At 40.7% G+C, this 26,023-nt stretch overlaps 1 protein-coding gene across 1 annotated transcript in view; it reads left to right on the forward strand.

Moving 5' to 3' along the window:
- INSYN1 (inhibitory synaptic factor 1) overlaps positions 1-15,301 on the forward strand; it is a 33,132-nt gene extending 17,831 nt beyond the window's left edge. The window contains exon 4 of the mRNA XM_075208307.1: positions 14,340-15,301. Within this exon, the coding sequence (XP_075064408.1) occupies positions 14,340-14,930 (591 nt within the window). The 3' untranslated portion in view covers positions 14,931-15,301. The remainder of the gene's footprint in view (positions 1-14,339) is intronic.
- The last annotated feature ends 10,722 nt before the right edge of the window (positions 15,302-26,023 follow it).

Below are 26,023 nucleotides of genomic sequence, written 5' to 3' on the forward strand. Positions count from 1 at the left end.
CCCACTTTGCACTCCAGAACAGCCTGAATTCTTCTTGGTGTGGAATCAACAATGCTGGAAAGAATCCTTAGAGATAATGGTCCAGGTTGACATAACAGCATCAGATTTGTTGGTTGCACATTAATGGTTCGAATCTCTTGTTCCACCACATATCAAATGTGATCTATTGGATTGATTTCTGGTAACTGTGGAGGCCATTGGATTATCTGAAGTCATTGACATTTTCATGGAACCAGCTTGAGATGATTTGTGCTTTGTTACATGGCACGTTATTCTGCTGGAAGTAGTCATAAGATGATTAATAGACTGTGGCCATAAGGGATGCACATGGTCAGCAACAATACTCAGGTAGGCTGTGGCATTTAACCAATGGTCAATTGGTATTAACGGCTAATGTGTGCCAAGAAAACATTCCCCAATTACACCACCACCAGCCTCCACCATTGGCACAAGTGAAGATGGATCCATGGATTCATGTTGTTTATACCAAATTTTGACCATATCATCGGCATGTTGCAGCAGAAATCAAGATCTATCAGAGCTGGAGACAGTTTTCCAATGTTCAACTTGGTGAGCCAATGCCCAATGTAGCCTCAGTCTCCTGTTCTTAGCTGACAGGAGTGGAGCCCATTTTGTGGATTTTTTCTGCTGTTCTTACTTCAACTGTGTGAATTCAGAGATGCTCTTTTGCTTACTACTGTTGAAATACATTGCTATTTGATTTACTGTTGCTACCCTGTCAGCTTAAACCAGTCTGGCCAAAATCCTTTTACCTCTCTCATTAACAAGGCATATTTGCTCACAGAACTACCAATCACTGGATGTTTTTTTGTTTTGAGCACCATTCTCTGTAAACTCTAGAAACTGTTGGGCAACAACAGGGGCGGATTGGGAACTTAAAGTGGCCCTGAAAAAATTTCTGGAAGTGGCCTCATGTGGGCAGGACCATATCAACTGTAGGCGGGGCAAGCACAAAAGGAGGCGGGATTAGTACAAAGTCGACTATGCCACCAGAGGTCTGTAAAGTGCTAGACTCCCCTTTCCATAGCACCCTTCATCCAACATTCCCACCCATGGGACAAACATGTCCCTGGGCGGGACAGAACCCTAAATCAGGACTGTCCCGCTAAAATCGGGACAGTTGGGTGGTATGATTATTGGTTCACCCACATAATGGCTGCCTTCTCTGTGTATGAGTGATGGGTACACTTTGACTAATACATAGTAAGTAGGACAATATGAGCAACTAAATTTAGCAGTAGTAAACCAGTAACAGAAAATGTCATCACAATATATAGTCATGGCCAAAATTTGAGAATGACACAAATATTATTTTCACAGTCTGCTGTCTCAGTTTTATGATGGCAATTTGCATATACCCCAGAATGCGGGATCGAGGCACCACCAGTGCATAGCTTTCTCAGTATTGGCAGCAGGCAGGTGTGAGTGCACACACAGTGAGGTGAAGACTTTTGGAGGACGTCCTGATGTCAAGAAGGCCAGCAAAGAAGCCACTTCTCTCCAGTAAAAACATCAGGGATAGAATGATATTCTGCAAAATGTACAAGGAATGGACTGCTGAGGACTGGGGTAAAGTAATTTTCTCTGATGAATCCCCTTTCAGTTTGGTTGGGGCACCTGGAAAAATGCTTGTCCAGAGAAGAAAAGGTGAGGACTACCATCAGTCCTGTGTCATGCCAACAGTAAAGCATCCTGAGACCATTCATGTGTGGGGTGCTTCTCAGCCAAGGGAGTGGGCTCACTCACAATTTTGCCTAAGAACACTACCATGAATAAAGAATGGTACCTGTAAAAGTATTCTCCTTTTCTCCTTTTTGGGTTACAATCTCCTTAATATACTGGCAAATATATGTATGACCATTTAATACCGTTAACAACTCCTCGCAAAAGGTATTTCTGAATTAACCCATGAAATATCATTTTTATATTTCTTTATATCGACAAGTTTCAAGAATAATCACAACAAGATATAGGATTTGTTTAAAGTGTGTTGTATTATATTATAGAACAATAAACAGCGTAACAATATTGTACACACAATATAGCTTTAGTGCAATATATATCATACTTGTTGCCTGTAATATAGATATATATGTAATTGTGTGTATTTTGACTAACTATTGTTTAAAGGTGTGTGTGTGTGTGTGTGTGTGTGTGTGTGTGTGTGACGGGGAGGGGAAGAATCCATACAGACCACAAACATACCTCACTTAAAGTCTAGCAGCCATTTTCAAGCACATGGTTTCAACCAGTTCAAACTACTACACTTTCTATGCATAAACCAACATAACCTGCACTTTCTATGCTTATCTAACAATCTGATCACTTCCTAATCCATCACTTTCTATGCAATGTAGTCACCATCCAAAATGGCTGACTTGCCATGCTTGTAGGCCCACAAGGCCTACTAAACAATTACAGTTACTAAACAATGTGAACTCAGTACAAACCCATTACTCATTACAAGCAGTATTTAGCCAATCCACCACAAATAGCTCTATATTCAGCAGTAAACGCACAATGTCCATTGGCCAATTTTAACACATGATATTTTACACATATCGCAAACGTCTCCATTACCAAAGCCTAACAAATCATTCCAAATTCAAACACAAATGCTTTCATTTATCCCAACCAGGATCCAGACTATGTATAGTACAGCACTCCACAAGTCACAACACAGCATTAACTATGTATAAACACAAATGCTTTCATTTATCCCAACCAGGCATGCATTTATGTAACTCTGTCCATATAACTCTGTCCATATCAATCCAAACTTTCATTCTCACTTAATCTTTCATATCACTTACAACAAATAATCATTCATTCTTATGTCCTCCATTCAACAACACATTATAACATGCTCACACTCACCTTTCATGTCATGCACACTCCATACTAGTCAGGGCCTAAGTAGGCCTGTTCACCTAGGAGCTACATTACCTATCAGTCCGAAATCCAGCATGCAGTAAAAGTGTCCAGGCTAATTTCTTTGTCTACTAAACACCTCTTGTGGGCGGAGTCTGGAAGCTTGCTATAGGCTTTCATATGTTAATTACTGGCCAACTGCTGAAATCCAGATTATCAAGTATTTAGTTACCACCCTTAGTCCCAATAATAGGTTATTTATGCACTCTTTATCAGTACCAAAACATCCTCCAAGAGCAACTTCTCCCAACCATCCAAGAACAGTTTGGTTGTGAACAATGCCTTTTACAGCATGATGGACACCTTACCATAAGGCAAAAGTGATAACTAAGTGGCTCAGGGATCAAAACATCAAAATTTTGGGTCCATGGCCAGGAAACTCCCCAGACCTTAATCCCATTGAGAGCTTGTGGTCAATCCTCAAGAGACAGGTGGACAAACTGGTGTTAAATCAAAATAACTCCCATATAATGATAAGGCCTCCCTCCAACCCCAACATTAAAATACTAGCATTCACATTGAATAAATAAACCTCCCTCCAAGAGCCCCAGCAATAAATTAATAGCATTTACATTTAATAAATATAACCATTTCTCACAACTATCCTGGCATTAAATAATTCATATTCAAATTTAATAAATAGACCTCATTGTCCCCAAACTCACCCCCACATTCAATTAATAGCCCCCAAACCACCCCATTTTAAATTAATAGGCCCCACTATTAAATTACATTACCCCATCACCCCACAAACAAAATAGCACCTTTTAGCCACCACCTACCTCACACCCACATTACATTGCCACACGCCCCCTTGTCATCACACACAGCACTGACATCAGCCCCCCCTACACACACACACACAACACTGACATCAGCCCCCCCTCACACACACACAACACTGACATCAGCCCCCCCTCACACACAACACTGACATGAGCCCCCCCCTTCACATACACAGTACTTCCATTATTTCCCCCTTCACACACACACACAAAACACTGACATCGGCCCCCCTTCACACACACTGTACTGACATCAACCCCCCCCTTCACACACACTGTACTGACATCAGCCCCCCCCTTCTTCACACACACTGTACTGACATCAGCCCCCCCTTCTTCACACACACTGTACTGACATCAGCCCCCCCCTTCTTCACACACACTGTACTGACATCAGCCCCCCCCCCCTTCACACACACTGTACTGACATCAGCCCCCCCCTTCACACACACACCTGTTATCAGCGCCCCCACTTCACACTTACCTGTCATCCGCTTCCAGCCGCGCTTTCTGCTCTGCTCACATGGGATGGCACCTGTCACATCGTGCACGTCCCATGTGATACTTAGGCCACGCAGAGGGGGAGGAAGGGACAGATCCACGGCCACTAGAAGGAAGGTGGCTGGTCCCGGGGAAAGGGGCCAGCCATCTTCCTTGTTTAAAAAAAACCCAAAAACTTCAGGCGGCACACGGGCGGCCTCAGGTCATCGGCATACCGGTAAAATTCCCGATAGTGCCTGTGGCCAATCCGCCCCTGGGCAACAAAATCCAGGAGATCAGCAGTATCCTAAATACTCAAATCTGCCCCACCTAGCACCAGCAATCACTCCACAGTCAAAGTCACTTAGATCACAATTTTTCCCCATTCTGGGAGTAAATGTATCAAGCTAAGATAAGCTGATTGGTTGCTATCGGCAACATCTCCACTTTTCAAACCGAGTTTTACGGCGGGTTTGAAAAGTGGAGATGTTGCCGATAGCAACCAATCAGATTCTAGCTATCATTTTGTAGAATGTACTAAATAAATGATAGCTAGAATCTGATTGGCTTTTCAAACCCGCCGGAATCTCTCAGCTTGATCCATTTACCCCCTGGTGTTGGATCTGAACAACAACTGAACCTCTTGAACATGTCTGCGTGCTTTTATACACTTATTTGCTGCCACATTAAATAACCATTAGTATAGATATCTTTATACATATAGCATACAAAGATATGATGAGAATTACATTCATTTACATTCATCGTGCAGAGAAAGAACTGTCCAGTAAGATGCCCTTCATGTTATGCTCATTAATGTGCCCATCAGCAGTTTTATGTCAAAGTTATATGCCATTAGCCATTTTGCTCCCAAATAAAGTCAGTGGTTTTATGCACAGCAATCAAACTTTTATTAACAACTAGATATATGATTCCAGGGCTAAATATTATACTTTAATTGACTAGACCACACCTACCGGTAAATAATTTCACACAATAAAATACAGCAAGTGCACAGGGAATCTCTGCTACAGATATTGCAAAATTGTAGTCCACAACTAACAGGGCAAACTATAGTCGTCCACAGCTGGTTGGGTTAAACTGTAATCCATAGCAATAATGGATAACAACGGGGACAGAGTAACAAGTGGCTACCAGGCCAGTGATGTTTTTACAGATGAAAGTTATCTCGGAGAAATAGACAGTGCATTTAGCTCATTCCTCTGCGTTCATTCTCTGCTATTTTATTTAGTACTGTTTGACTTTGGCTTTCTAAAAAAACAATTAGTATATAAGGGATTCAGAATCTGAGCCATACTGGGGCAACCCATCCTGTTCAGCGCCGCAATATTCACACAGCGCACCAATGCCTATTGCAGATCTTGTGGGGTAAAGAGCATCTTAAAAATACACACATGATTTATTGTATTAAAGTAAGAACTTTTGACTTTATCTATAACAAATACAAATATAAAATGTTGAATTCCGCCTTATAAGAGTGATAGATTGCCATGCTTAAACTTGCAATAAAAATAAAAAATGAGGCAAAGATTTATCTTCCTGTTCCTGCATTCGTTTTTTCTCCACTTTAAATAGTATATACATTAAATAAATGTTATCTACACTGATGAGAAGTATTAGAGCTTATTACAATGGGCAAACAGGGTGGCAAGGATTTATTTCAAGTTAAATATTTTACATTTTATTTATCTTACATAACAAAAATAAAAACATAGCCCCCACCATTGAGCCAGAGTAATCCCTGTAATCTAACATTCCCTATAAACTAAAATCATGACTTCTGCTTTGATCTGGGCAGTGCTTTACTCTCTCCTTTGTCAGGAACTCTGTAGGGTATATTTACTAATCTGTGGGTTTGAAAAAGTGCCCAACCAATCAGATTCTCACTATCATTTATTCATCATCATCATCACCATCTATTTATTTATATAGCGCCACTAATTCCGCAGCGCTTTACAGATAACGCATTCACATCAGTCCCTGCCCCATTGGAACTTACAGTCAAAATCCCTAACACACACGTACGTACGTACGTACGTACAGACAGACAGAGAGAGAGAGACTAAGGGCAATTTAATAGCAGCCAATTAACCTCCCAGTATGTGTTTTTGGAGTGTGGGAGGAAACCGGAGCACCCGGAGGAAGCCCACACAAACACGGGGAGAACATACAAACTCCACACAGATAAGGCCATGGTCGGGAATCGAACTCATGACCATTGTGCTGTGAGGCAGAAGTGCTAACCACTAAGCCACTGTATTTATTTAGTACATTCTACAAAATGTTAGCTAAAATCTGATTGGTTGCTATAGGCAACTTCTCCACTTTTTCAAACCCGCAGTTTAGTGAATATACTCCTGTCTGTAATTTATGGGGCTCATGTAGAGTTGGATGAACTTGCATCCCAAACGTTAGCGGGAAAAGACATGTGCACAGGGGCGTAACTAGACATTTGTGGGCCACATAGCAAAAAAAATTTAAGGGCCCCCCATACCATGTTTCACCTTATACCTATGGCAGTTCAATCCTTGCTCATGCATGAAAAAGCATATTTACGTTCTAAGACTAGCATTTGCACAAGACTTACATCAGGAGCAACAAGTGTAGTGTAGAGATGTTGCTTGACAGTGTTAATACGAAATGTGCAAGTTATATTACACTATTTCTACACAATATAATAATTCAATGCAGTGTCATACACTCAACAGAGGGAGGGGGCGTGGCTTAAGAGCCAACTCTACTGGACGTACCCTCCTCAAGCTCCCTGAGAAAAGGAATCTGACATCGACTTGTCCGACATCGACTCACAACGTTCTCCCTGCTGCATTCTGACTACCACAGACCCCCTTGAGATGTAGCGGAAGACTGATCTGCTGAAGAAACTTGCGGTTTCTCTCGCTGCCACCAACTGCTCACTGCAACGCAGCAATACTGCAGAACACAGAAATGCACGTCAGCATGGACAACTCGGATGGTCTCTCCTGGAGCTGTTATATCCAAATCCCTATCCTTCTATCCTTTGCGGTCCTCTGTTGAATGCACAGCACTAATTCTTCTGAAGCAGTATTATTACAGGGAGAACATGTACTGCTGCATAGTTTCCTAGGATTAAAATAAGATTCATTTGATCCAGCTGATGATAATGTGACATATAAATCACATATGGTCCCTTAATGACGACTCCAATTGATTTGGAAAACAGATCACATTGTAACAATCTCCACCTGATTGGTATCCTTGTAAATATTAAAGGACCAGAGCTCTTTAACTTCCTCATGACAGACCTCCCTGACATTTCAAATATTTTGGAAAATTTGAAAGGACTAGAAATTGTAAGAGCACACCGCCTGGGTCCCATGAAAGAGGATACAGATACGAGGTAAAGAACAGTTATTTTCACATGTTTAAATTATATCCATAAAGTTTGCCCAAAATATCTCGGTATAATAAAATGGATGGACAGTTATCTTGTTCTATTTCAAGATTATTCCCCGGAGGTATCCAGTGCGCACAAAAAAATGTCACCTGTATGTTCAAAGCTGGCCGTAAATTTGCTCTCCATTACCCAACGTGTCTAAGCATCTTTGATGGTAAGGACTTCAAAGATTTTAATTCTGTAAAAGATGCCAAGGCTTCCATAATTGAAAAAGAGTCAAAGAAAGGAGCCAAGTCTAGAGATCTGCAGGATCTAATATATAAATGCTTAGTGGCGTCTGTGTGTGGAAAAAAAAAACAAGTTGCAGCGCCACCTGCTGGGCAGAGTTATACACTGACCTACTAAATTCTTAGTGTGTGTGGGATAAAAAATTCAAAAAGGGCTGAAATTTGGTAGGGCTCAAACTCATTTTCTTGAGGTAATTTTACCTCATGAACACACATGTGTAGAGGCGTGCGTTAGTGCGTGTGTGTGTGTGTGTGGAAAAAACTATTTTCTCAGAAAGGGCTCATCCAATTGACCTGAAATTTGGTATACTGACATTATTTGACAAAAAAATTAGAATAGTCAAGTCAGTTAACTTCCATCATCCCCCCTTCCCCCCGTGGGAGGGGTAGTAAAGGCTAAATTTACGAGTTGAGGGGTCAAACTAATTTTCGTGAGGTAATTTTACCTCATGAACACACATTAAAAAGGCCGCTTGCATCGGGAACTAACGCTCTTCCCCTGAGGAGGCTTGGGCTAGGTCCAAATGCATGACAAGAACCTTTTTAAGACCTTAAGTAGCTTGATTTGACTAGAATGCATGAGTATCATGCACGGGTTAACTTGTATATAATATTTGTTCAGGATGTATAATGGACACTTGATTTCCCGCTATGACTGAACTTTGAGCATTTACAGTCAATGTCTGAAGGCTTACATTATGTCTACCTTGATATGTACCTCAGATATAGAATTGGACCATTATTTAGTGAATTTTCCTAACTTGACACAACTTTTACTTTAGTATTTGATCTCGATTTACCAAATAAGTTTGCTGGTATACTGCCTTTAGGTCCAAAATTAGACCAATACTGTTTGTGACTGACAATGTTATAATTATGGGCCTATTTGGGTTGTGAGCTCTTCTGGTTTTCAGACATACAACAAGTGTTTATTTCCGTTCTCACTAGCTATACTATTGCTTTGTCCTAGAGTAATTAGTTACTTAAAGCTGTTGATGCTCAGCATATTTAAATGGAGTGGTCAGAGATTCACATATTTTCACTCTTTGTATTCATTAGAATGTCCTAAATATTCTGTTAGTAACTCCTATTTTATTATACAGCAATTAGACAAATGTAGTTCTTCTATTGGATCAATATGCTGACATATAGTGGGAATCCAATATCTCTCCAAACACCTATAAATTGTGTATATTTGGAGATTACGACATTCAGTAGATCTGGAATATACATATGTCTCGTCAATACATAATACCTTTTCCAGACTTATTTTTTAATTTTCTCATTTCCAACACATTGGCCACTAAAACCATTAAAGCTGAAACTGAACCTATTGGCCTTACAGATCACAATTTGGGTAAGATTACAGACTGCCAATAGTATAGGTAATTATAGGCAATGAAGATTTCCGACTGCGTTGACTTCCTCTAAAAAAATAAAGATATTTTGGAAGCTACCTGGGTTCTATATGTGAAAAATAACTCTGAACATCTGACTAACCCGATCTTATACTGGCAGGCGCCATGATGGTCCTTAGGAGTAAAATTATTTAATTTACAAAAAGGACCAATCTGAGAGCAGCGTGAGTTTGCCAAAGCATTTCAGACTATGAAAAATAAACACTTTCCTATAAACTTAATTATAAAAAAGTGCAAATAGGGAATTAACATATCAAACATGGTAGGTTTCTGTTTCACAAACATAGCAATAAAGCAGGTTGCCTACTTTCCAACTTGCTACAAGGCAATAGAACCAATATCTTTATAACATCCTTGCGGGATAGTACAGTCACTTTAACATGTACAGGAGATGGAATCATAAACAATGTAAATACGTTTAGTGCTCAAGAACCACTAAATAGTGGAAATAAAGAACTATTTTCGAAACACATTAAATTACCCCAAAGCACAAAGCAACAGGTGCTCATGGTTACTCAACCAATAACAGAGAATGAAATTATTTTAGACATACGAGTAAAGCATTTGAAACCTTTAAAATCTGCCGGCCAAGTTGGCCTCAGTGGTGAATTTTTACAAATATTACAGTCTTGGACTACAGCTACATTCTAGAAAAGTCGCTGCCTATTTATTTTTATCATACAACTAATAAAGTTCTGCCAAAATCAGGGAGAGACCCTCTTATAGGCTAATTGAGCTTCATCATACGGATTATAAAACATTTACTGTCGCAATTATATAGTGTACCTGCTATTGTTGGCGCAACTCAGAGGAAGGTGCGGAATCTAACGTGCCCCTGGTATCCAGGAACCACCGCAAGGAAGCATGGACTCCGCTGCAGGGACACGCAGGTCACGGTCCTTCCAAGAGTCAATAGCGAGATACAAGGAGGTGTCAGACAGGCCGGGTCGGTAACGTTCTGGTAGCAGAGGTACAAAGGGATATCCAGAAGAATGGTGAGGAAAGCCGGGTCGGTAACTTTCAGGTAGCACAGTACAAAGGCAGAATCCAAATAGAGGTGGTCAAACGGTCTGGGTCAAAAGGTCACAGGCAGCACAGGGATAGTCAGGAACAAATATAGCAACTGGTACACACAAACGCTGGAGGCAGGAAGACCTGGCACTGGTAGGAGGGCCAGAGGAAGTTTAAATAGTGTGGTGCCCCAATCAGAATCAGCGCTGCAGCGCTGTCATACCTGGCACCGGGGAGATCTGCCCATTGCGTCCCGTTGCCTAGCAACAGGGCATGCTGTCTTGCTGAGGCCGGGAGCCGGAAGCGATGCGTCTGATTGCAATGCAACCAGACGCGCTGGGCAGAGAACAGGCGGCCATCCCGGAAGGATCGCAGGACGGTGCCTGACATTTACAAAATTCTTGTAGATCGAAAAAATTGACCTTGCCAGAAATTATACATAAGGATCAGTCAGGATTCATATGGGGTAGAAATTCAGTCTCCAATATACAAAAGGTTTTGGCAGTTATCCAAACTTTGGAGGGGACAAATGGAGGTGTTCCAATGTTTTACTTTCGTTAGATGCCGAAAGGCTTTTGATTTAGTGGTTTGGCACCACCTCTATGAGACACTTCATAGATTTCAATTTCCGCTACAGTATATTCAATTGATAGAAACTTTATACACTAATTCCTCAATGCAAATCATGATGAATGGATATATTTTATCTCTTATTCACATATTGAGAAGTACATGTCACGGTTGCCCTTCATTACCTTTATTATTTGCAATTGCCTTAGAGCTGCTTAAAGAAAATCAATTATACACCGGAATCTGCATAGGCCATGTAGAAATAAAACATTTTAAACTTTCTCTTTTTGGAAAATTTGCAGTAATAAAAAGCATTATATTTTGTAATCTCACATACTATATACAAATGTTTCCTATCAGTATTAGTATTAGTATTATGTGATATATAAAATCTGGTAATAAAAGCACATTGCAGCAATCAGAGACATCTTTGACCCAGGAGGATCCCAGTATAGTTTCCAACAATTACAGGATCTATATAATCCCCCACATACCCATTTCTATTTATAATTACAAATGCGTCAGGATATCCAATGTTAACAACAGTTGACATAAATTATAGATATTGCCCAATCGGATGAGTTAGAATCGTTATTTAGCTTTTCACGTACAAACAAATTTAAAATAAAATATCTTTATTTGGACTTAATTGTTTCCAACACAGAACATCTGTGGTTCAGGGTGTGGTCAGCATGCAAAGTGGTTATCCCTGAGCTCAAAGAAACCAGCTATACTACTAGTCCATAACAAGAAAACCTTGAAGGCACTAAGCTCTGCTGGACTTCAGGGGCTTTATTTAAAAACGGTAACTAGGGCTGTGACTGGAACACTACTAAATAACTTATGGTATAAATTTATTTAAAGGAAAAAACAAAGGGCGCTTATTTATATAATTGCAAATGTACTGATTTTTTATATTGTGTGTATTTTGGTAAAGGAAATATATTTATTTCTGAGACCAGGGGAGGAAATTATTTCTGAGGTATATACCTGATGCAAAAAGCATTTGTTGAGGGAGTCTTTTGTGTATTCTGGTGTGGGGAAACGACTTGTTTGGGATTTTGTAACTTTTCTTTGGGAATATGTATTTTGCAACTGTCTGAAGAAAGGACCCATGTTAATCTTATGTTAATTAGACCTTTTGATGTGTGAGGGTCCAGCACCTGAAGGCACAGGAGGGTTTAATTAGACATGCTGTTAGATTTCCTGTGTCTAAAACAAGATGCAGAAAATCACAGCAAGTTTTAGATAAGTGTAAATATTTTAGATAAGTGTAAATATTGTTAGCTTTGCATTGCATACAAATCTATGTTTGGGTAAACACATTGCATCCTGATTCTAAAATAGCTCAGACCTCAGGGGGCTGGCTTACCCTGTGAGGCTGTGTCCAACTGTATAAAAAAGCACTGTTTTTTGTTGGAAATTGTTCTTCTTGTTTCATCTGACCTGCTTACTGGTACCTTCATCCAGTGTGAGCAAATAAACATCACTTGCTTCAACGACCTGCTTGGAAACTTCTCTATCCCTGTGACCTACAAATTAGACCCAACTCTAATCCATTCCCAGCTGTTCTGAGGTTTGGACCCAGCTTTCCGGTACCACTGTTTTGCCCGCTACCCAGCAGATAGGCCAAGGGGGATCCATCCACAGCAACCCTGATCCATAGGAAGAGGTCAGAGGTACCAGCCCAGGTACCAGTAACGGGGTACACTAGCAGCTTCAGTTACCCAAAAGAAACCCGGTACTGGATGCCGGTAAGGAGTCCAGTGGTGGCAGCATTTGTAAGCCCCTCCCACTGTGGATAGAGGGAGCATTTGTGTTTCCGAAAGGATACGGTGGCAAAGTAAGCCCAGCCGGTTCCCAGCAACAACAGACAGGGTGGCATAGGCGGTCCATCCTGTCACAAGGGCTTATGTTTCTCAGGCTCAGAGGAATAAGCCCCTAATGAATCAGGCCTCTGCCCAAAATGCAAACGAAAAGAGAAAACTCACAATTTATGGAAATGCTCAAAAATATCGAAATATTGGAATAAGAATGTATTTTTGTCATCAACCTATCCTTCCATCTTCAATTGACAATGAGTTATGAAGTTTGATGTTTTCCTCTTTTGATGAATGGGAGGGTGATCTCCCCAATAATACTATCAATACACTTCTCTCAATTATTGTTGCGGTACCAAAAAAAAAGTTATTTTGGTGGAAATCTCATGTTATTCCTACAGTTATTCAAGATTGAATTGTTGGACCTCTTGTATTTCGATAGAAGGTCTGCTCTCTCCGATTTAGAAAAGGGAGTAAACACACTACGTCCCATGGTTATGTATCTGAACCATGTACGTTGTGGACACTTGTTTATTTTATTTTTTCTAATATCGTTGGGAGTTATTGTTGTAACGCATCTATGATACGGTTTGAAAATAAAGAATTATAAAAAATAAAGAAAAGGGAGTAAGAAATTTCCATGTCAAATGGGGCCCTTACATTACTTCACATGATGCATAGGCAATATCATGAAATTTTTTGAATCTACTGAATGGTTTTTACTAAGACAAATATAGTGACAATATAGAGTTCAATTATGTAGTCTACTAATTTAGAGTGCTCTTGGAGTGTTTTGAACTTTTGTAACCCTCTTCCCAGTTGTTTTTGGAAAATTAGATACAAATTATGTTGGCCAATTGATAATGAATATTTTTTTTCCTTTTCTTTATTTCTCGTTCATTTTGATAATATTGTAACGTAAGGCTATGTTTTGTACAGAGTTATTCTTGCAGGGTATGCTTTGGCCACAATTACATGAATACATCCTTACTGTACTCATCTTACACTCGCCCAACTTTTCCCTCCCCCATTCTGCCTCTCCCTTTGTAAGGAGTCAAAAGATGTAACCAAATCTGCATACGAATATATGTATATGCACTTTTGTAGCACATGCACAGTAGAAAAATATGTATTTTACTAAACTAAAAATAATGTATGTCCAACTTCACATCTAGTTGGATATCAGACTGTCTGCCATAATAATAAGGGATAACAATTGGTAGACCTCTAACTGTGTCTTGGTTTTACTAAAAAAAACATGAACTCAATACTTATTTTCTCATAATCTAAGACAAATTAAAATTGTTTCCTACATCTATTTTCCTTATTTGGGACCTAAAAGGATGCATAGGTGTCCCAGTTTTTACTAATCATGAGAGACCTACATATTTGGCATATTATGAAGGAGAATTGAAGTTTAGCACCTATACAAAATGTTTCTTACCTCAGTGCTCTATTATTTTGCAGCATTTGATTTCAATTCCAGTTTCTGGGTGGTGAGTACTTGACAGGGGACTCTGGAATTAATTACAATTATAATAAATAAATAAAATTAATATTTTATAGGTAGTTTGCTATCATGAGAACAAATCCCTTAACACACTGTATGTCTATTTCAGGTGGTGGAGCAGATAGACAGACTTACTTCGGACTTTGAGTTTGAATTGGACACTGATGACTGGACCCCTGGAACTGTTAGTAGCACATCCAGCAGTGAAAAGGGGGGTCCACTGTGTGACCTTGGACCCCTGGATTTCTTGAGTTCAGACAGTTGGGAATTCTGTTCTTTTCTTGAAGCGTCCACCCCATCTGATTCTGGAGATGGCTCAGACCGTCCTCCTGACTACAGGCTACTTAATGGTGGAGCCACTCCCAATGGTCCAGATTCCTCTAGTGAAGAAACTCCTCTCCCACCACAGAAACCCCAGCCAACTAGAACCCCTGGCTCCAGAGACCGGGTGAGGTTCAGTGACAAAGTTCTGTACCATGCACTCTGCTGTGATGACAGTGAAGATCCCCCATATGGCCAGGACACTCATCGGGACCCTCCAAGAGCTTCAGCCCCTTGTGCTGCTATACGGAGCAGTAAAGGGGGAATTGCTGGAGTTAGGAAGGGCACCAGGAACTGCAGTACCCAGACTGTATGTGACAAGAGCACCCAGACTGTGCTACCATATGTGCCAAAAAAGGGAAAGAAGGAGCAGAGCTGAGGAGTGAAAATGAAAAAGGGGCAATAAGGATTGATCAGAAATAAAAGTTATGAAACATGAGCAGTTTGAATGAGCAGAGTGAATGAGTAGATGAAGGAACAAATTAGAAGGGGTTTATATGCATAGAAAGCAGGACGGATAGCTAAGTAAAATGGGTGTCATGTTGACATCTCTGCACACTTATATAAAATGGGCAATATATGGTGCACTTTTTAACCTTTCTTATAAACTGTGGGGCAGAGGACTCTAGAACGGGGACTCCACCGAACGCACCCTGTAACCTCACATCTCCTGCTGTGACCTCACATGTCTTTCTGTCCCTGCGCCAGCAAAATCTTCACCTCGTGTATACTATTAAAGAGAAAAACAAATCAGTGAGTTCAAAGAGTGCTTTTATCAAGGGGAATAATGTGGTATTAATCGGGATTGTCACTATATTGTGTGCACTGTGTTAATATCTATATGTCTCTTACAACAGGGATTTTCTGAAAAATAAGCGAGCCATTATGATATTATACTGCTATGTAAAGGGCTCCTGCAATAACATTACGCACATGAAAGCAGTAAATGCTCTAATCAAAGAGACACTCCTATAACTGGGGTAATTGCTCTCCAGAGTTCATTGCACTCTCTGTTCTACCCTACCAATTTCATAGCAGTAATGCCATTGCATTTCCAGACCATTAATCTTCAAACACTCCACTTACAGTGGAGTTCTGTTCTCCAGAGAAATATAAAATGAACATATGTGCAAGAAAATTAGTTTAGTAGGATAAATAATGTATAAAATATGTGTTGAATTGCTATGTCCTCCTGTATACACAATATCTTTATGTCTATCCAAGCAACACAGCACTGGCAAATCCCATGGTCTAGATAATGAATGGTGCTTATAATTATATATACTCTATGTACTACAGAATATCTAAGTAGACCTCCCATCACTTCAGGAAAAAATCAGGTGAAAACGTGCCTGCATCATTATCTGTAATGTAGATGGTGTAAACGGTAAACCATAATCTAGATGGTTAATGGTTAATGTAAAGGTGAGTTGCTATTTTGTCATCATTATGCAAATGTCAGGAGTTAGAACATATTTGTGTTTTAAATATCACATAAAACAATATGGGTCCTGTGACTTTTTGTCACGTTTAAGTAAAAGAGTTGTCTTGGAGTTATTGCTACTAGCAGGAAACACATTTTTTTCATTACAGTTACAAAGTATATAAAAGAATACAACAGAGTCTCCAGCACACTTCTTTCTGTAGATGTCTAAGCTGACATAGCAGAGGAAGCACATATGTGCATCTTCTCTTGTTAATTTTATTATTCTTTACCTATAATGTGCCATTTGGTATGGGAATAATAATTGTAGCTGCAGACAGGGAAAGGATGAGTAGCTAATGTAAGGCAGAGTTGGTGTAAATACAGTAATGAACATGGCGAGGGGGAGGTAATAGGAAGGTAATTAAGGAAAGTGCAGGAGATGGGGAAGGATGAGAATTATGGATGAGTCTCATCATATATGATTGATTTCAGGATTGTTATTGCTAGGTCAGGCATGGTGACATCTTGTGTGAGAAAAGGACTATTTTGTTATAGATGTTTTGCATATGGAAGCAGCATGACGTAGAGATAAAATAAAAAGACAGGGTAAAAAAAATAAAAAGAGTGAAGGGTGACACAAAGATAGTAAACTTGTGCAGTATGTAGAAATATGTTGTAGTCATGGAAATAACAGGGCAGCTGAGAAAAATTAGAATTTTGAATGATCAGAAATTTCATAATTAAAAGTGACTCTATTATGTTTGTTTAGATAGCTGTACCCAGATGTTATCACACAGAGGGTTTATATATGCCTACAAAATTATTGTCCTATGTAATACAATCTTCAACTGTAGCTTATATTTGGGGAAAAAATGACGTGCATAGTATATGATAAAAGTAGTTTGCACGGCAGATCCAAATAAGTAACAAAAGACCTGTGTTGTTTTCTCATATTACTGACTCTTGGATAAACGTCAACATAAATAACATACATCTGTTTCCCTTGAAAACCAAGGCCAATCGCTTGGTTGCATTCCATTTATTCACAAACATCTTTTTATTTTACCTTTATAAATTAAAAATACATTGTTGCTTTAATTCAACTGCTTAATGTCACTGTTAAAGAGATATCAAGCAGTGGTTTGGAAGATGATGGAAGAAATAGAATCAGATAATTTTTTTCTGTTTAACTTTAAATGTCTTTGAGATATCCATGAACAGATAGCTAAAATAGAGTGGTAAATTAGGTATCATCTGTTTACAAGTCATCCGTTTACCAAGAGAGGGAATGTAAACAGAGAACAGTAATGGGCCAAGAATGGAAGAAACCATCAATGATTGGTTGGGTAAATAAAATGAAAAATAAGAGAGGACAGCATTGCAGATGCCAAATTGATAGCGTGTTGCAGGAGAAGGGGTGGTCAACCATGTCAAATACAGACGAGAGATCCAGGAGTAGTATGGAAGATTCAACTTTTGATTTGCCTGTGATGTTGGCAATTACTTTTGTGAGCACAGTTACTTTGGGGTGGGCTGGACAAAAGCCAGTCTGAAGAGAGTCTAGTAGGGAGTTAGAGTTGAGAAAATTTATCAGTCTAATATAAATAAGAAAAAAAAAGTGTTTCAATAGGTTTAATGCAAATAGAAGTAATGTGTTTGTAGCTAGAGGGCTGAATGGGTCCAAAAAGGGTCTCTTGAGGGTGGGGACAATCATTGCATGTTTGAGGGGAAAATACTTGTGAAGAGGAAATGGTTAAATCATTTGTTCAAGACAGGCAGTGTGATGGAGTGAGTGAGTAGGGATTAGATCAAGTGGACATGTTGTGAGCCAAGAGAAGAGGCAAATTCATTTTCGGTTATGGACCAGAGACTAAGTTGCAGGTACGCCCAGGTAAGTCATTCTGATGCAATGCACTGTCAATCTTGATTGCGGCTTTTTATTCTTCTAAGTACAATGCAATATCTAGAGCACTAAATGCTGGTGAAAAAGTGCTAACCAGGACAAATGAGGACAGCAGTGGGTGGAAAGTTTAAAGCTTATGAGGATGTGAGTGAGGAGAAATAAATTTGTTTAGCTATGTTAAGTGCAGAGTTAAAGTCATAGGGGCAGATTCAATTGTGCATTTATTACTGGTAGTGATGTAAAAATAATAATTTTTATTCACACCTCCGTGGGGTGCAAGCAAAAATGAGTGAGATGTTTGCAAAAAGAAACCCACGCAAGGTGTCTCATGGCTGTTACAGAGACACCTTGTGCGGATATTTTCCCAATTGAATCTGCCCCCTAATATTGGGATTTGTAGATGAGGAAATCAGATTTGAAACCAGCTTTCCTACATTTGCAAGGTAACTGTGCCAATGTTGTGGTATGTGGCGCGTGGGTTTAGTTTGGCAGAGAAAACTTATCCAGATCAGGTGAAAATTTGCTGGGAGACCTTCAGTTCAGGGCAAGAGTGGTTAGACATTTGAGAATGAAAGGTAACAAAAAAGGAAGATAGGAGATCATGATACACTCTATGGAGAACTCTATGTACAGTTGATGGGCACATTTGTGAGTAGGTAGTGTTGAAGAAAGCACAGACATAATAAAGGTAAGTAAGTTATGTCCAGGGATTGGGTATGTCATAATATTGCCACTATTATAATGTCGAAAGTCACAATGTCTACATGTTCATAATGTCTACAAGGTTTAAATGTCAATATACAAAATATCTACACTATCAAAATGACGACATGTAAAATGCGTACAGGGTTGTACTGTTCAAAAAAACATTCAAAATGTTGACATAAACAACTATATGTAAACAAAAAAATGCAAAAAAAAGGCAATAAATGTAAAAAAATAAAATAAAAAAAGACAGCTTAACCAACCCTTGCCATAATGCCAAACCAGCCCCAGGCCAGTGAGCAGGGGCTGAATTCCCTAGGGAGATCGGATCTGCAAAAAAAAATGCTCCCCCCCCCATCCCTCTTAAGTGTAGAAATCCATTTTGTTCCTGGTGCACTAGGAGTCCCATCATGCCCAGGCTGTTTGAGCATGCTGGCGTGATTGGATACCTACTATGTGATATCACAGATGAGCTGTCATTACCCATATATCTGGTACTCTTAAATACACACTAGATGGAGGTGGTGCATATCTCTGGTTCATCAGCTATACCTGCTTTCCTGCATCACTGGAACTCCTTGGTTGAGGATTCTCATATTCTGCATATTGCCATGGTGGTCTGACGTAATACACTACACCAGGAGGCGCCGTTTCCTTTACCCTTTTTATATATATATATATATATATATATATATATGACACATGCAATGAAACAAAGGCTCAGTAATAGATACAAAAAGTACATAGAACCAGGGCCTGATCAACCATTAGATTGCAGCTTGGGCGCTGGAAAAAAGGTGGTGCACTCCATGGCTGTATGGCATCGGGGCCGTTCCTGGTCCAAGGTCCAAAGGGAGCAGGCCTGACTGTCCCTATGGAGAAAGGCAGCCTGATTGCAAATCCTATGCTGTTAGCTGCCTGTCACTGCAGACACGGAGCTCTTAGTCAAATCTCGCAATCTCGCAAGAGTTCCACATCTGACGAGACTTCACTATGAATTTTCTGCCCCTGGACTTCCTGCAGGCTGCCTGTCATAGAAGAGGACAGAAGACTGCTGTGATGAGGTAAGTAAGTAAGTGAGTGAGTGGGTTGGGGTGAGGGAGGGTGTATGGTAAGGGAGGAGGTGAGGGAAATAGCTGCAGGGAGGTGTGGATGCAGGGTGGCAGATAAGGAAAATTGCTGCAGGGGGGGCAATGTCTGCAGGGGGAGTTAAGGGAAATGGCTGAAGGGGGATAGGTAAAATAGCTTCAAGGGGAGGAATGTGAGGAAAATAGCTGCAAGAGGGAGGTAAGAAAAATGGCTGCAGGGGGGTGGATAAAGGGGGGCAGGTAATGATGGCTGCAGGGGGGGGTGGATAAAGGGTGTAAAGGTAATGAAAATGGCTGCAGGGGATGGTAAGGACAATGGCTGCAGGGGGCAATCACTGCAAGGGGGGTAAGGAAAATGGCTGCAGGGAGGGAATGACTGTAGTGTGGGAGGTAATGAAAAACGGCTGCAGGGCGGGTTGAGGTAATAAAAACAGCTGGAGGGGGTTATTAAAATGGCTGAACGGGTAATGAAATAGCTGAGATGGTATTTAAAAAATAGAGCAGGTTTGGGAGGGCATGATCTCGTTATTGTCTGGTGGCTACATGGATGCTCTCTGTGGTCTCAGCAATCACTAGAATACTAAATACTAGTGAAAAGGGGATGGTAATATATACAAAATTAGTTTAATAATGAACAAAGATAAAAACATACATACGATAACAAATGATTATGAAGCTTTATCTGAATATTTGGGATAGTAAAGGTCTAAAAATGGTATCCACAAAGGAAATGGTCCTAGCGTAGGCTCGCCTCACTAGGCCAGTACAATTGAGAAAATGAGGATTATAAACAATTAGAATCCAGCAAATAAGGGGCTATTTACTGGACTGGACAACTTTAAGAATAAGATAACAAAAGTCATTGTTGTCCACACCCTGCCAAAACTAGTGAAAATCCCAACCATCTCAATAGCATGGGTAAATGGATTTTAAACTCTAGAAAGCCAGACCCTCCTATGTTTTGTATCATTGCATGTTTCTGTCAACTTATGTTTCTGTAGTCTGCATGTCGAGCCTGATCTCTAGAGATCCTCAATGGCTCATTAGAGGAGCTGCTGTGGTTACGCATCTGCAGCAGCTCCATGTCGGTAATCTTATTATGCACTGCAGGCTCAGTGCAGAGGAATGTAGAGAAGCGTCTGCAGAAACAAACCCCCCCCTATCCTAAGTGAGCGCCTGAGTTGGGGGGCCTCTAAATGAGGGGTAACTGGAGCCTGTGTCACCTAGGTCCCCCTTCCTTAGTCCAGCTCTGGGATCACCAAGTAACATGTGTTCCAAACAACGGGCGGTGGGGCGCCCTCTCCTTTATCCGGTGGTTCAGTCTGACACTGGCGGCTCATCCATTACCTCCATGGGCCCTGCTGCCAGATCACCGCTAGTTCCGACTCTGGTTAGAACAGCAAAGCAGGATACATCTATATAAACAGATTGCAAAGGGCACAAGAGAATGTGGGGTTAGATTTCTGAATAAGAAGGACAAGGATGTGGTTAACATTGTTACAGTTTTTAGTTTGGAGATGCAAATGTGGGGGGTAGGGTTTAGGTGTGACTATAAATATGGCCAGGGATTGGAGATATATATTCAAAGCAGCAAGAGGTGGAATATGTGCAGTGACATAACACAGAAGAGGTGATAACACAGTAAAGTTACTTTTCTAGAATTTTATGTATGTACCCTAGCATTTAAAATACATATTTTATTTTTTTTTACTAAGAATTTTGAGTTTTTTAAATCCAGAATTTGAAAGCGGAAACACTGACTAGCACAGTGTATTATAACTCTATGCCTGCGAACACTACTCGCCGGGAAAGAGATGTCTTTACAGGCAGAAAATAAAAAGGTGGGTGGCAGAAGGGGTCGCCACGGAAACCAGTATTTATCCAGCTGTGATAATGACCTAAAACAGCACAGATTCTAAGTCAAACTACTTATATGTACATATGCTTGTACCTTTGTAAACAATACAAAAAAAATCATATATTTTACATAAAATGTTTGTGTAATAGAGGTGATAGGATGAAACATTGTTTTAATAGCCGAAGCATTGCCATAGTGTCATAGCAGTGGGTGGCTAGTTTAAACCTCAATATGAGATATATATCATACTTGCCGACTTTCTTCAGCTCCCTTCCGGGAGCCAGCCAGTGGAGGGGGGCGGGACGGGCAAAATCGCGTCATTTTGGCCCCGCCCCCTGTGACGTCATGACGCAAATACGTCATTTGCCAGCGGGGGGCGGGGCCAAACGCAGCGATTCACCGGGAATCACGGCGTTTGGGATCTAATTCTGCCCACTTCACTAGGAAGTGGGGCACTTCCTAGTGAAGTGGGCAGAATTCAGGAGATTGCCACACTCGCCCGGGAGTCCGGGAGACTCTCGCAAAATGCGGGAATCTCCCGGACATTCCGGGAGAGTTGGCAAGTATGATATATATTTCTGATCACTGAATGTCTATGAAAAAGAACATATTTCCCATATTTAATTTCACATAATGGATTTCCACAAGGAAAGCTTTACTTGCTATTATTGTAAAGACTAGTTTTGTCTTTCTAGATGTATTGTGTAGATGAACATGGTCCTGATCTAACTGAGCCATTTTGTAATTATTTGATCTCTACACACTTGGCCTGTGACCCTGTGCTGTCATACCCACCTTGGTGAATTATGATAGGCTTATATTTCACAACAGGGGTTACTTTAAAGTGTGCATAATATACATATGTTCTGTGATTTATGAGTATCTAATTTATATGTGAGCAGGCCAAGTGATAGGTAAGTGGAGTAATTATGCAAGAAGAACATTGCTTTTAGAGGAGAGGGTGTGAGGAACAGCAGTGCCCACAAATTGTCTCATACAATCAGCCAGTAAGGATCATTCTCATAGCACATTGTCTGGTTCTGTCTCTATCTTTTTTATCTACCTCTCTATCTAGCTAAAGTAAATATTAAGAAATGAATGTATAACAACATTCTGGATGCATCTCCCTATGCAAACTGAAGTGTGCAAGCAAGCTTAGATATACATTTGTAGAAGGTATTTTTTGTCTCTTCACCACAATACTTTTATAACCTTTGGTATCAATCTTATTTGAGTGTGATAATTTGATTATAGAAAGTGGGTGACATAACTCTGCACAGACATATGACAAAAAAAAATGACAAGGCAGTCCGAAAACCATAAGATTCCTCCCAGACTATTAAGAGGCATAACATAAACATGGTTATACTTATTTAGTGCCCAGTTGTTGCTTACCTCTAAGACTGGAAAGTACACACAATAATAATTATTTATATTCTAATGTTAAAACAACCATACTGATGGTTTCCGAGAAGCATTGTTCAAACATTACTACTTGGCAATGACAATTTTTAACAAACATGTGGCCACTAAGTGGCACTGTTCTTCATGCAAATAGTGATTTGGTCTAATTATGATCTCTGTGAAGAATAATGTATAACTATGTTTCCTACACAAATAGATAATATAACATTACCTGCATATTTTACATTTAGGCACACTTCCATCCTAGAAGCGGTAAGGATATATTGATCCCTTATGTCCACCTAAGGAAATCATAGGGAAGCCTATTTATCAAGGACAGCAGCCGTACAAGTATTGCCGCTGTTCTCTGATTGCTAACGCCATCTCAGGATGGTGCTAGCTAGGGGTGACCACAGAAAAAAATGCTTTATCTTTTTCCGTTTTTTTATTGGTTTTTATTCTAGTTTTTATTTTATTTTTTTACCTTGGAGATTAGCCGATAGAGGGGTTGTTTGTGGTGATGTTTTGGAGGGCCTTCTGCAAGGGGCTGAGAAAATCAATCCACTTCTCATCTGGGTACCACCCCAGTCGAACACTCCATCTGTCGAACAGACAGACTCAGTGTGCCAACTAATCCCTAAAAAACTTGTGGTGTTTTGTCTCAAATGCCAAGGGCGTCTAGTCACAATTGTTTGCATGTTCAGAGTTCTCACCGAACAACCTGGTGCAAGACTTCACATGGGTACCCCTCTCTATCTCAACCACGGGTTCCATTTAGTGGTCATTCCAGTCAAACTTGCAGGATCTCCGCTGTCTGTGGAACAGGCTACAGGAGGAGCTGAAGATGGTGGTAGCCAGGGGAGGGCTGGCAGACTTTAGCCCGGGGGGCAAGCACACAGCACTGGCCCATAAGTAGCGGCCCATCCTTAAAGGGTGGTGTTTTGGTACAATATATTTATCTATATAAAAAGAGGCTATTTTAATGTTGCTTAATCCATATATATATATTTTTATGCCCAGGTCCAGAGCTGGATTAAGGCTCTGGGGGGCCTGGGCACTTTAGACAGGGTAACCCCCTATGATGTAGCATGGTTATCATTTTAGACAAATAAACAGGCAATACTGTGTGCACTACTGTTAGGTGCACAAAGTTCTGCCTTCACAAGCAGTACACGTTGAAGCGGGACATACCTCCCAACTGTCCTAAGCGAAACAGTCACCCAAATTCAAGACTGTCCCACCAGATTCAGGACAGTTGGCAGACTGTCCTGCTCTCTCCTCCCTGTTCTTGTCAGTGTCAACACTTGTGTCTGTTGGTTTCTTTAGCTCATTTGCCGCTTGTCTGGATCCTGGAATATTGGAGGCCCTATTTGGAGAAAAAAATGGGTACATGAAATTAAGAAAACTCCAACCAATAATAGTATTCACATTTGATAAATAGACCTATTTCCCTCCAACTAACCCTGACATTAAATTTAATAGTATTCCCATTTAATAAATAAACCTATATCCCTCCCTCCAAACAGACCCAGCAATAAATGAAATAGCATTTACGTTTAATATATATAACCATTTTCCACAACTAGACATTAAATAATTCATAATCACTTTTAATAAATAGACCTAATTGTCCCCTAACAGCGCCACATTCAATTAATAGATCCCAAACCACCCCAGCATTAAATTAAAGGTCCAATCAACACATCTTAATTGCATAGGCCCCACTATTAAGTTAAATTGCCCCATCATCACAACACAAATAAAATAGCAATACACACACACACAAAATACACTGGCACCTTCACTCACACAAAATACACTGGCACCTTCACTCACACAAAATACACTGGCACCTTCACTCACACAAAACACACTGGCCCCTTCACTCACACAAAACACACTGGCCCTTTCACTCACACAAAACACACTGGCACCTTCACTCACACAAAACACACTGGCCCCTTCACTCACACAAAACACACTGGCCCTTTCACTTACACGAAACACACTGACCCTTTCACTCACACGAAACACACTGGCCCTTTCACTCACACAAAACACACTGGCCCTTTCACTCACACAAAACACACTGGCCCTTTCACTCACACAAAACACACTGGCCCTTTCACTCACACAAAACACACTGGCCCTTTCACTCACACAAAACACACTGGCCTCTTCACTCACACAACACACACTGGCCCCTTCACTCACACAAAACACACTGGCCCCTTCACTCACACAAAACACACTGGCCTCTTCACTCACACAAAATACACTGGCCTCCACTCTCACTCACCAACACACACACAGACACACTATATTAACACACTGATCCCCACTCTCAAACACACATGCTATATTAACACACTGGCACACACACTATAGCCTCCAGCACACACACACAAACTGTAGCCTCCAGCACGCACACACACACACACACACACACACACACACACAAACTGTAGCCTCCTGCACACACACACACAAACTGTAGCCACCAGCACACACAAACTGTAGCCTCCAGCAAACACACACTATAGCCTCCAGCACACACACAAACTGTAACCTCCAGCACACACACACACACACACACTATAGCCTCCACCACACACACAATATTGACCATAACTTACCTTATTCCCTCCGCATGCAATGTCTTCAGCACTTCTCACATGGGACGGCACCTGTCATATGGTGCACGCCCCATGTGATAGCTAGGTCCTCACAGATAGGCGGGGGGACGGACGGATCAGGAGGATCAGCAGCCTATATCAAAGGTGGCTGGTCCCGGAGGCGGGGCCAGCCACCGCTCAGTCCACCGACCACCGACCCTAAATAGATATTTTCTCTCCGGCCCGTGGGACATCTGCCCCCATGCCCCCCGGCCCAGCCCGCCCCTGGTGGTAGCTAACCAAAAAAGATTTGTGGACTAGAGAAGACATGATGGGATGATGTTCTCAATGGACGATGAAGTGTGGCTCTCCACACGAAACATCACTCTGAAGATGCCCCCATTGAAACTGTGGCCTAGGTACAGCAAAACAAAATAACAGTGGGACTGGGAGAATAATTCCTTCCTGATGCC

The sequence above is a fragment of the Mixophyes fleayi genome, chromosome 4 (assembly GCF_038048845.1).
Source record: "Mixophyes fleayi isolate aMixFle1 chromosome 4, aMixFle1.hap1, whole genome shotgun sequence".
In the NCBI taxonomy this organism is placed as follows: Eukaryota; Metazoa; Chordata; class Amphibia; order Anura; family Limnodynastidae; genus Mixophyes; species Mixophyes fleayi.